General features: G+C 52.8%; 1 protein-coding gene across 1 annotated transcript in view; it reads right to left on the bottom strand.

Annotated features, from left to right (window-relative positions):
* Window positions 1–12,318, bottom strand: part of TMEM266 (transmembrane protein 266) — a 119,049-nt gene that overhangs the window by 39,845 nt on the left and 66,886 nt on the right. The window contains exons 4-5 of the mRNA XM_034668911.1: window positions 8,693–8,847; window positions 5,616–5,689 (exon numbers count right to left, since the gene is read on the bottom strand). Of these exons, the coding sequence (XP_034524802.1) occupies window positions 5,616–5,689; window positions 8,693–8,847 (229 nt within the window). The remainder of the gene's footprint in view (window positions 1–5,615; window positions 5,690–8,692; window positions 8,848–12,318) is intronic.

Genomic DNA, 12,318 nt, shown 5'->3' with positions numbered 1-12,318 from the left:
GAAACTTCCTCCTGCAGCAGCTCCGGCTTGGCAACCCCATCACTATCGCCTCTTCAGCTTGTCTTCTCCACTGCCGTGCTCCCTCCCAACACCTGGCCGCCAGTGATGATCAATTCCCAAGTCCTGCAAAATGTAGTAGCCCTTTAATCTCTCTCCTGCTTGTCCCTTTCTCCATCTCCCTTCCACTTTCCGATTCAAACCCTTAACCTCACACAGCTGAGCTATGCCTCCTAAATGGTCTCCAAATTTCAGTCTTGCCCCTTCTTCCACACCTGGCTGTCAGGGTGATTTCTCTAAAAAGCCAATTTCGTCAGACCCCTCTTCTGCTTAGAGGTCTCCGGGGGCTCCCCAATGGCTTCGGATCAGGACTCCAACTCCTCAGCAAGATATTAGGGGCCTTTGTGACCTGGTCTTGCCAGGGTCCCCAGACATCTCACCACCTCCCCTGCCAGAGTGGAAAGACACATGATGCCAGCTCCCGCCTCTGTCCCCTGTGCATTCTGTGACCGCTGCCTGAGGTCCTTCCAGCTCACCCCTCTGGAGGCTCACACGTTTGCAGGCAGATTGCTTCAATGACTGCCTTAACCTTGAACTTCAGCTCCTTCCCCAGGTCTCTCACGTTTGCTCGGCTGCTTCCCAGCCGACTATAAACACCCTGAAGGTGGGCCTGCACAGTGGCACCGGATTTTTATCTCTGCACAGCACCTTGGGCGCCTGGCTGAGGCGTGCAAAGACGAAGGGCTCCTGGCAGTGGTGGAAAAGCAGCAAGGGGTCAAGGCAGGCTTGCTCCAGTGCCGACCCCAGGGGGGCACACGGCATGGGCTGAGGATGGCAGCATCGGACCTTCTGAACCAAGCCTGATCTCTTGAGGACTCCAGTGTTCTGGGCTCTTACCCATTTCTTCCTCTTTAGTCTTTTTAGGGTACTTTCATAATCCTATTAGGCTTTTCCTGAGGTGGTGGGGCAGCCGCTGTTCACATTATGGATGGGACAAGTGAAGTCAGAAGCGTTAGGATGTGCAGAGGCTCTCTCAGCTGGAGGTAAGGCTGGCCTGGAGCCCCGATTTCCCTCCACCTCTCTGAAACATGGAAAGGGAGACAGGGAAAAGTCTCTCCCCAAAGTGCAAGCGTGGCTCCACCTCAGGTGGGGTCAAGAAGGCAGCCCAGCCCCTAGGACAGGTCCAGTTTCCTTAGGTCAAAGATGGGGAAGCCAAGGCACAGAGAGCGCCGGTGACTTGTCCCAGGACATACTGCAAATCTGTGGCCAAACTGGCTCCCTCTTGCTGAGGCCTCATGAGACACTGAGGGGACGCAAATGCATCATCTCTCAGAGTGTAAAGCCCAGTACCGCCCTCTTGCCTTCTGTGATGACTGAGGCTCACCCCGGGAGGAAGCAGCAGGTGGGAGAGGGACCCCCTCATGAGTCCAGAATCTTGGGGTGGCTACTGATTTGGAAAGAGAAGGCCCTGGCTCAGTTGGGTTTGGCAATGGCCTTCTCTTGGCACACAGCAGCAGGCCAAGCTCCCTCGAGACTGAGAGGCTGCATCAGAGAGGAGGTGGCCCTCACACCTGGTGGTGAAAGAAGCCGTGATCAACCGGCAGGTGGAAAAACAAAATGTGGCCTTTCCATCCAATGGAATCGTATTCCACATAAGAAGGAATGACTCACTAACCCACGCAACAACGCGGGTAAACCTGAAAATGTTACGATGATGCAAAAGATCATGTATCATACGATGGCATTTATGTGAAATACCCACTTAGACCATTTAGGACTAGTTAGGTTCATAGACATAGAAAGCAGATCACTGGTCGGAAGGGGTTGGGTCAAGGCGGAATGGGGAGTGCCTGTGTCATGGGTTCAGACCTCCTCTGAGAGGAGGAAAACGCTTTGGCACTTGAAAGAGGTGATGGACAACACTGTATGCACTAAATGCCATTGGATGGTATAGTTTAACAGAGTTATGTTATGAAAATCTCACCTCAATAAAATAATAAGAGGAGGAGGAGGAGGAAGCAGCATTGAGGCTCCTATCTAGAGGGCCAGCCATGGGTCAGCTTTCTCCTCTTCCAGGAAAAGAGCTGGGCCTCTCCAAATCCCCCCACGCCCAGCAGTAGGGGACAGGGCCAACACCTCCTGGCCTGTACGAGAATCCTGCTGCAGGGTGGCCCAGTCTGGCCAAGCCCCAACCCTGTATAGTCTCAGGAAGAGAAGCAGCTGGGCTCCCTGGTTCTAAGTGGCTGGCTGGTCCTGGTGTCAGCCAAGGGTGGGGTTGCCTGTGCGTTGCAAACAGCATTTGTACAATTCTCCATCTGGATTCCAAAAGCTCTGCTCATTCTTGGGTGCTACAAAGCCATCTGGAAGCACAGTGACTATCACGGCCCAGGAAACTTTGAGGGCACCTGCTTTCACCTTGGGCCCCTACAGGGACCCCGCACAGCCTGCTTGACTGAGGGATACTCACTCCACCACTCTGAGAAGCATTTGTCTCACCGGCAAGTAGCACAGCCTGTTTGAACAGATGTCCTCAAACTGAGCCCAGACCAGCCTCATGCTTCTCTTCTTTGGGTCTAGATGTGTCCCCTGGGGCCCACACAGCACAGGGTGACCCATCTGCCCTGAAGCAGCCCTCAGAGCACTGAGATGGGGAAAGGATGGGGATGGAGCCTGCTTCTGGTCCCACCCGCCCTTCCTGCAGACCCTGGGCAGCTTTCCACTCCTCTTCAGTTTCCCAACTTGTAAAATCTCACACCCACATTTTGGGTTGCCCTAAAGCTTAGTTGAGATAAGGGCAGGAATACTGCTCAGGACTAGTAGAATCTGTGAATGAACACCCATTCGTTAAGTGCAGCCAAACTTGGAGTCTTGGAATGACCCCCACCCTCGGCTTACAGCCACGTCTCTGGGTATTTCCTGAGGAAAACGGGGCCAGCCTTAAAGGGTGACATTCATTTCACATTGGACGAGACGGGCATTCCAGTCACGCTGGGTCAGGGGTCAGAGGCTTTGCAGGGCTGGATTTCTTCTTTCTTAGCTCCTGGCCCTGGCCCTTCCCCCAGATTCTCGGCCCCCTCACAATCTGCTGGCACCAGAGCCACAGAGGGATGCAGTGGTGACAGCCCAGATTAGGAGCCCAGAGGCCTGGGCCCAGAATTGGCAGGCTGCTCTCCTTGGCTGTATCGTTTGAAAAAGGCCACTACCGGCATTTTCAATACTGAAAATGCTCTACTGAGGGACATTTGCCTCCCCTGGCCCTTCTCACTGAGGTGACCCAGTCACTGAGGAGCACAAACACTCGTGCACAACTCCAAACCCTGGGGAACAGGGGTAGGGGGACCTCTTTGAGGCTTTTCTAGCCCCTTCTGCTGCTTGGTTCTTCAGGGCACTCCACAGCCTGTGAAAACCCAGGCTCAGGAGTTGGGCTGCCTAATCCTGAGATCACCGTGCAGCAGCCCCTGTGTTCATGCTGGGCAGGGTGCCCTGTTACTCCCCGTTACTCCTCTGATACTACTCCGTTATGGCTCCACCAGACGTGGTCTTCGGTCTTCGGCAAGGCCAAGGTCAGGGGCACAGTCATTCACTCCCACCCCTGCTGAGCCGGTGGGAAGCCCCAGCTCCTCCCACTCTGGCTGTGTGTCTGGGAGTGGGTGGGGGTTTGAGGCTGAGATTCCTCTGGACAGGGCCTTGTCTGTCTCAGGTGGCTTGTCTCTGGCAGTGACAGGAAGGGAATGCCAAATTCACGCTGGGTAATAAATTCTGCAAAGCCAATAAAACCAAAGCAGAGGGATATAGAGGGAAGAACCGCAGCAACTGATTAAACATTTTTGTTGGCAGTCACAGACACATGACATATTTTCCAAGGTTTGCATCAAGGAGACATCTGGCCATGGCCCGTGTTTGTGGGAGGGGATCATGGGAGTGGAGGCAAGGGAGCTGAGGAGGGCAAGACCCTCCAAAGGGCAGTAGGTGAAGAAGCAGGAACTGGTTAGGGGCTGCGGAGTCACCTCCAAGGCAATGGTCTCAGCGAGCTGGTCGGGACGCTCCCCGGGAGGGGCAGTGTTGGGATCTGCCCCCACAGCCGGAGCTTCAGGCCCAGGTTTGCCTGCCAACTCCGTGGGCTGCAGGAGTTGAGGCCTGGGAAGGGAATGTTCTGTGCTTGGAATGCCTGTGGCCCAGCCCCACCACATCCCACACCCAGACGCAGGATTCTGGACTGATCTTTGAAGGATATTGAGGGCCATTATATAGGACCAGAGCTGGCCCACAAGAGGACCTTGGGACTCTTAACTCTTTGGGTTTCCTGATCATGTCTCCAAATACTCTGCATTTCCACACCTTCACTCATGAGGTTCCTCTCTCACAGCATCCTTCCTCCCTTCAAGGCACTGCTGTGCTCTGGGACCCAGAGCCCCCCATGCCCACAGGGTGGCAGCACCCATGTTGATGTGAGCCGTGTGTGTGTGTGTGTGTGTGTGTGTGTGTGTGTGTGTGCGCGCGCGCACGTGCATCTTCCCAACAGGCTCTTTGCATTTTTTTCTGCCATTCTCCCCATGCTTGCTGACCCTGCTGAAAGGCCCCACTGGGGCCTCTGCCTGAGCTGATGTGGCCTGTGGCAGTGGAGGTAGGGCACATGGGCGGGGAGGGACAGTGACCAGCTGACTCAAGCTAGTCTTTTGCTCTGTTGGGAAGAACTGGATTTCCACATGAAATTCTCCCATCCTTCAATGACTCACCACTGCTCACAAGATAAAGCCCAACCTTCCCAGCCAGGCTGGGAGACCCTGCCTGCAGCAGTCTCAAGTCAACAGCACTGAAATGCAGGCCAGGGTATCACAGTGACAGCCTGGGAATTGCCCGAAAGAAGGGTCACTCACCCCTGTGTAAAGGCAGAACAAGGTGCTGGCATCCTGGTTTCCTACACAGTTCAGTCTCACACTGGGCGACCAGCTGGCACTAAAAGCCAGTGGCCCAAGAGTCCCCAGGGCTTTTTCCCTCTTACGTCACACACGGAGATCCCAACTTGGGCTTCATTGGCTGGCTCAAGCAATGGTAAAGGGTGTCCATGATCCCTGATCCCACCACTCCATTCATGGGCCCTTCTGCTCATACTCGGTCTAGCCAGACCCCATGGTCCTGCAGCCCCTGCTCAAGTCCATGGCCCAGGCCTGCGACTCCATCCTCTCTGCCCTCTGCATGCCTGCGCCCCGAGGGGCAGCTTCCAAGCCGCTCTCTCTACCTGCAGGCCCCTGGGCATCAGCCCAGCCTCTGGCCTGCTCCTTACTGGACTCATGACCTTTTGCTCTCCCTCGGCCACGTCCTACTCAGTCTCACCTTCACACATGTCATCACCCACCCCTTACCTGGACGACACCTGCTCATCCTCTGGGATTCCATGCAGCAATCATGTGCTGGGGCCCAGGCCTCCCTGGAGGAATCCACAGCTCCTCCGGTGCCACCTCCTCGCCCAGAGCCCTGCCCCCTGACTTGTTTCCCCCTCTTTGCAGCCTTGAGAGCCAGCAGAGGGCGGGACACTGGTAAATGTTTAGGGAAAGAGCTTGGTCTCCCCAGGGCAGGAGTTTCCCTAAAGAGGTCACAGGGCCCAAGTCTTTACCTACCTCTGAGAAGAACACAGAGAGAATGACCAGACTGATCCAGTGAATTATGCCGGCAAACTGGAATGCACTGGAAACTGCAACGAACACAATAATGGGCCAATTTTAGGAGCAAGGAGTTAGGTGTGTTGGTAGAGGGCCTTTATAGCATGGAGGCAGACCTCTGGGAGCCCAGGGCCTGCTCATGTGAACATTTAGATCTGGACAGAATCAGGGCAGAGAACATCAAGGGCAGCTTAAAATGGTGTCTGCGGTGGAGGTGGTGGGAAGACAGAGGGACAGTGGTGCTGTTCCTTCCTCTATCTGAGAGGCTGCCTCTGTCTCCCCCATAGGCTGCCTCCCAGAATTCCAGCTCAGTCCCATCAGCCTTAGTGGGCTTCGAGCTATAGCCATCCTCCCAGAAAGGAGCCCTACAGGGAGGGGCTTACGAAGCCCTTCGTGGCTCTCAGAGATGGGTAGGCAGCTTCAGTCAAGTCTAGATGAGCTTTCAGAAACCGCTACCACAGCTCACATCCAAAGCTCCGGGCACTGTTAGTGGGCCTTAAGGCAAGCTTATTTTGACTTTTCATTGGGAAAACTCTGAGTGTGGAGATGGCCATGTCGACCAGGGAGTCTGGGGGATGAGGCTGGAGCCAGGCCTGCTATGGGGTACGTCACCTCCTGAACGTGGTAGCACAAGCAGCCGGGGTCTGCTATCCTTCCAAGTTGCTCCATTCGCCCTCCAGACTCCAGAGTGCAAGTGGGGAGAGCCGTCAGCCCCTGAAAACTCCCACCCCACCTTCTACCAGACAGTCCTTGGAGTGAAGGTGCTATCTCTGAAAGACCCATTTAAAATACGGGAGCCATGACCAGCTTCTGAGCCTAAGCAGGGCATAGTTTATCAGGTAGTGAGGTCAAAAGCAGCATGCTGGGGCCCAGGATGAGGGTCAGGTGGGCTCTGATGGAGAATGGATGGGTGGGGATGCTTCCCAGAAGGCAGGCCTGAAAGAGATATCGCAGGGCAGTGGGCAGGGCCAAAACAGGGTGCAGGAATGCTGCTGAAAATGCACCTATGCTGTTTCTCTCCTGGGCATGGGCCAGGCCTGCTTAGCATGCAGCCCTAGGGGTTAAAGGAAAATACCCACGGCCTCAGTGGGGAAGGCTGGTCTAAAAGAGAAGAACCCACAGTCTCCCCCAAAGTGCTGAGATCAGTGAACCCTGGGGGTGGGCAGAAACCTGGTCCTGAAACATGTCCGGGGGGTGAGGGAAAGGCTGCAAACCGGGTTCCAGGTGGGAGACCTCTGGGTCCCCTGGCGTTGGGCCAGTGTGACCCTTAGAGGATGAGGCCTGGAGGCACTGTAGATTCTTTCCATCCCAGGCCACATGAGGACTAGTGGGAAGTGAGAGTCTGAGGTCTGTGTGACTCTGAAAAGACCTCCAGATGATTCTGAAAACATAAAATCTCTCCCCATTATTTCTCAAATGAATTCCTGTGCCTTTTTTTACGGTTTGCTTTAGAAGAGCAATAAATCTCTGATTGTGCATTTTATGGAATTTAAGATGCCTTTTATGAGCTGCTATTGGATCTCCCACCAAAATCAATCTCCTGGATACTTAATTTTAAGCAAAATTCCAGTGTCGGCCAGGTTCTCAGTTCTACTCAATGCCTTGTCACAACCTGAGCAGCCGAGGGCCCCAAGTATAACCTACGACAGGGAAAGAAAGACTCTGTTATGGCCAAGACCTCATAAAAAGCAGACATATGGATGAGTGGGAGGGAAAGTATACAACATGGTTTAATTGAAGACAGGTTGAGTGTAAAACCAGTGCTGGTCACTTTATGCTGGAAGATGCTTTGATTGGAACCAAGGGGCCACCAGCTGCACAAAACCCAACGAGGCTTATCAGACAAAAGCAATTCTGTACTTCCTGTCATCCTCTCTCAGGGAGTAGGGAAGCCTGATAGGGCGTGGAAGGAGCTCTGATGGACCCTGAAAACAGAGGCTTAAGTAAAAGAACTGGGGGTGTTTGAGAAAACAAGTCGAAGATAACTTAATGGGTTTGGGGGTGACTGGATCTATAGTCCTAGATTTTGCCAATGGCAGAATCTTGGGGGCCAATAATTTCATCTCTTTTTTATTTGCACTTCAATAATCCCCTTCCTGAATCGGGGAAATACGGAGATCCAGGAGCTCTACCAGAAACCACTCACTCATCTAAAGGCAAGAGTGAAGACTCCTGGCTCTCCCCACTGGTGCACTAAAATAGGGGTCTGCAAGGGTCAGAGGCAGGAAGTGCCCCTGCCCCGACAGCCAAGTTACCACAGGACATCCAGAAGCACAGAAGGACAGAAGAGGTAGCAAATGAGCCATCGACTGCCACATGCATCAGGCTCCCCTAAACACAAAACTAGAACGAACACCAAGAGACCTATGGTGGGAAGGAAACTGGCCGGGCCACTGAATGGCCTGATGGCCTGAAGTCCTTTACCTAGGGAAAGTCTCTAACTTCTCCAAATATTAATTCCCTTGCCTATAAGATGAGATAAAATCAGTCACGTCCACCTCACGGGGTTGCTGCTAGGATCAAATGTATGGAAAAGTGCTTTCAAGGTGATCACAGACATGAGTAACTTGGCCAACTTACGGCTGGATAAAAATACAAGCATTCCTATCATCACTGTGGTTACTGTTATTAGCAGTTACTACAAAGTGATCGCCTTCACACATGAGAACTCTCTGTAAGCTACAGAAAAGTCCAACCTGGAAAATTCCAAATGGGAAGAATTAAAAAAAAAAAAAAGTGCACACAGGGGTCCCCAACATTTTTGATCTCATCAGTTTCTGATCATGGAATGCTGGGGTGGGGGAGGCTGGAGAGGCCACATTGGGGCGAAGGGGCAAAGGGAGACTGGGGGTGATGGGAAGAGAAGCTGTCAGATTTCCTCCCTGGGCAGTAATCCCCATGAGCCATGGGGCCAGGGGCGTGACAGTGGCACTGGGCTTCGGGGCAGATTGCACTGCTGGTTGGGGACCCCTGATGGATGCACATTGAATATTGACATCATATGTATTTGCATATGTATCTCTCTTGCTACTCACACTGGAGAAGCTTTATATCTATTAGAAGTTCCAGAGTCAGGAGAATCACCACCAATATTACACAGGCTACCAGGAAACTGTTGAGACTTGCACTGAGCAAAAATACCTGCCACACGGCTGCTCTCTTCCCACAGCACGGCTTCAGCCAGGTAGACCTGTGGGGACAAAAGCAGGAGAGGAGGCGGGACGGGGGTGAGATTCCAGCCACAGCCCTGGTCTCAGACCCACCCGGCCTCTACGTTTCCCAGCAAAATGCAACCTTATGCAAGAGGCCACTGGGAAGAATCACAAAGAGCCAAACCAACTCCTGAGAAGATGGAGCTAGGTGCACAGGTTGACCCGGGCGACTCACAGCAGCAGTCTGAGCTTTGGTCTCCTCGTCTTTATAACGGGTGTGAAACCCACAGCTCACAGACTCCTTGTAATCCCTGGAGGAGATCACGGAGGTCAGCGGACAGCCTGGCTCGGTGTAAGAACTGCACGAAAATGAGCAGTTATGGATGTCTGTGTGAGGTCTCAGAGTCTAGCATGGGCTCTGCATTTAAGCAGCCCTCAGCTCACCTCTAATAAATGCTCAATAAATTAATCAATGAATTTTCAGGGTTTTTCAGCTATACACACAAAGATGTGAACTAAGCCTCTATTTCTCAAAGTGGGGTGTATGGAATCCTAGTTCCACAGAATGTTATTGGTTGCTACTCGATAATTTCTATGGTGGGACATGTCAACCCAAATTGGAGTCAAAGTCAAATGGATATTTTAATAGGCAGGACATTTCAGTGCCTTTGATATGTTATTATGCATTGTCATGCTCAAAAGGGATCACAGTATCAGTGCTTTCCAAACTCGTTGGACCACGGCAACGCCTTGTCACCGAGCATTTGGTGGGACTAGGGCTTCATGGATAATCTTTTGGGAAACCCTGACAGGTGGAGATGAAGCCACCAAGGGTGGAATTTTCCCTGAGTAGGACTGGAAGTGGGAAGGGAGGGGCAGAACCTCAGCGCAGGTAGGTCCCTCAGGGCATTTGAAGTACTCCCTTCAGGAACACAAGATCCTGGGAAAGAGGGGTGTCTCTAAGGGGATGGGAGTGCTGAGGCCAAACCTCACTGCCTTGCTGAGGAAGAATTAGGCATCCTGAAGGAGCAGAGAGCACTAGGCAGGGAACTCTCACTTCTGGCTCCACCTTCAGACACCCAGGACTATGTGTGAAGGTATCTTTGCATTCCGGGCCTCAGTCACCCATTTGTAAAACTCCTTAACTCCTAGGTTATTGAAATTTAAATGAGGGAATGTATCTGACCTATAAAGCACCATGTTGATGTTGTTGTTATTTGATGGCCCAAACACTTGGCTGTCACCCTCCTCTCCATCCAGGGGGAGCATCTGCTGAAGGGGGTCAGCCCCCACCCCCACCTTGAGGATCCCAAGGTGTCACTGGAAGAGGGAATTCTGAGATGCTCCCTTCTCTGCAAAGGAATACTGAGAGTGCTTTGAGGCCAAGTTTCTTACTCATGATCCCTCTAGGGAAAGCTTGAAGGAGACCCCAGCTGTTGGAAAGTGGTACAAAGACCCCAAACTGATATCACACGGAGCTCAGGAGGGCTGCCAGAGAAAATACAGAACATCCAGTTATATCTCAGGTAACCAAGGGGCCACCAGCTGCGCAAAATGAACAATTTTCTAGTATAAGTACATCCCAAACACTGCACAGGATATAGTCATACTAAAAAAGTATTCATTGTTTATCTGAAAGTCAACTGAAACTGGGTGTTCTATGTTCAGAGCAGAAGGGTGTGGAGAGGTCTGGGGAGGGTGGCTGTGATTTCATCAGAGGGATGTGTGAGAACCTGAGTTACAGGTGAGAAGCCAGAGCCAGTGAAGGAAATGCCAGCAAGGAAGGACATGGGTGCTGAAGCCTCCACCTCATAGCTCAGAGGCTCAGAGGCACAGAGGCCCAGAGGCCCAGAGGCCCAGAGAAGCCTAGAGGCTGCTGCCCACTGGTGCTACCAGTCATGTTATTTTTGCATATGAAAAACGCTTTGAATTGTAAGACCTCTCTGGCCTCTGTTACTCAGCTGACTTCTGACCCATCTGCACGGCTCCCCAACTCCCCCTTCTCGTTTTCCCACAGTGTGATATTCCTGTCCCAACTTCCCAGTGGCCCTGTTTTAATCCTTCACACCTTTCACACCACTCTCGTGCCAGCCTGCAGCTGCCTCAGCACTTGTCCTCCTGCCCTCCTGTCAACTTCTCCCAGATCACGCATCACCGCAAGCACTGTGCTTGCCAGATCCCAAACGAGCCTCCGCTCCAATTCCACATCCTCTCGGAAAACCAGTCCGATTATCTATGGCCCCGAAAACTGAGGTCGTTTCATTGTCATCTGAAATGTGAGGCAAGCACGTTCTGCAATCATAACTAAAAAGCGGAGCTGAGAAGGCCGTGTGCCTGGGCCGCTGTCACCCTGAGCAGCCAGCAGGAGGACCACCTACACATTCGGTGCAAGGAGCTGAGGCGGTCGTTTGCCTCTGTGCCTTGTGCACCTCAGGAGAACCATGCGCCCCTCAAAGTATGTTCCTTCTAACCTCAACAACAAGGTCCCAAAGAAAGAAGAGGATGAGGGGCATCAGGGGGGCTCAGTCGGTTGAGCCTCTGCCTTCAGCTCAGTTCATGATCTCCGAGTCCTGGAATCGAGCCCCACGTCAGGCTCCCTGTTCAGTGGGAAGCCTGCTTTTCTCTCTCCCTCTCCTTCTGTATGTGCTTTCTCTCTCTCTCTACCTCTCACTCTTTCAGTCATTTTATATTGCTACTTAAAATGCTGAAATGCTGGTTTTTATTTTGTTTGGCTATAAAAACTTCCTAGCAAACCAGGTGTTGATTACTGGGAAGCTGTAGGTANAGGTGCAAAGTGGGGTGGCTGAGAGTGGGGACTCATGTCTGGAGTTTCCCGTGGTGGGCAATGGCCTGGCCCTGATGCCGCAGTGCTCCTCGGCCTTGGTGAGCAGCCAGGGAGGGGACCGGGCACGTGGCAGGATTTGGAAACCAGGCAGGGGAAGGTCTGGAAATCACAGGAATGCCAGGAACCCAGCAGGTGCTTGGGAGGCACCATAATGAGGCAGCAATCCTTGGGCAGTTTACATCTGAGTAGGTGAAGGAGTCAAACAACAAACATCACACATTTGTAGATTGTGTGGCGGAATACAGGTGGTAGGTATTGGGGGGGAATGGGGCATCCAGGGTGACCTTTTAAATAAGGTGGTCAGGGTAGGCCGCACTGAGAAAGCGACATTTGAGAAAGAGTTGGAGGGAGTGTGGCCTGGCCTATCTGTGGACGTGGGGGAGCGTACACTACATAGCGACTATTCATGGTAAAATTCTGCTCGGGCCCAAAGAGCCTCTGACACAATAAACACGAGAAGAACAGGAGCCAGGAGCTGGGCTGGGAGGAGATAGGGCTTTCCCCTTCAGGGCCGAATGCAGTTTGCCAAACCCCACCGAAGTCAGCTGCTGCAGCATTTCTACAGCCCTGGGCACAAGAGGCACAGTTCCCAAAGAACCCCAAGGCAGCGGTAAATGGAGCCTGTGCCCCACTGCGCTGGTCCTGTGCCATCCACGCCAGCTCC

Source organism: Ailuropoda melanoleuca, chromosome 9, assembly GCF_002007445.2.
Source record: "Ailuropoda melanoleuca isolate Jingjing chromosome 9, ASM200744v2, whole genome shotgun sequence".
NCBI lineage: Eukaryota > Metazoa > Chordata > Mammalia > Carnivora > Ursidae > Ailuropoda > Ailuropoda melanoleuca.
Note: the sequence above shows the minus strand (reverse complement) of the source record. Positions and strands in the feature narration are given on the sequence as shown.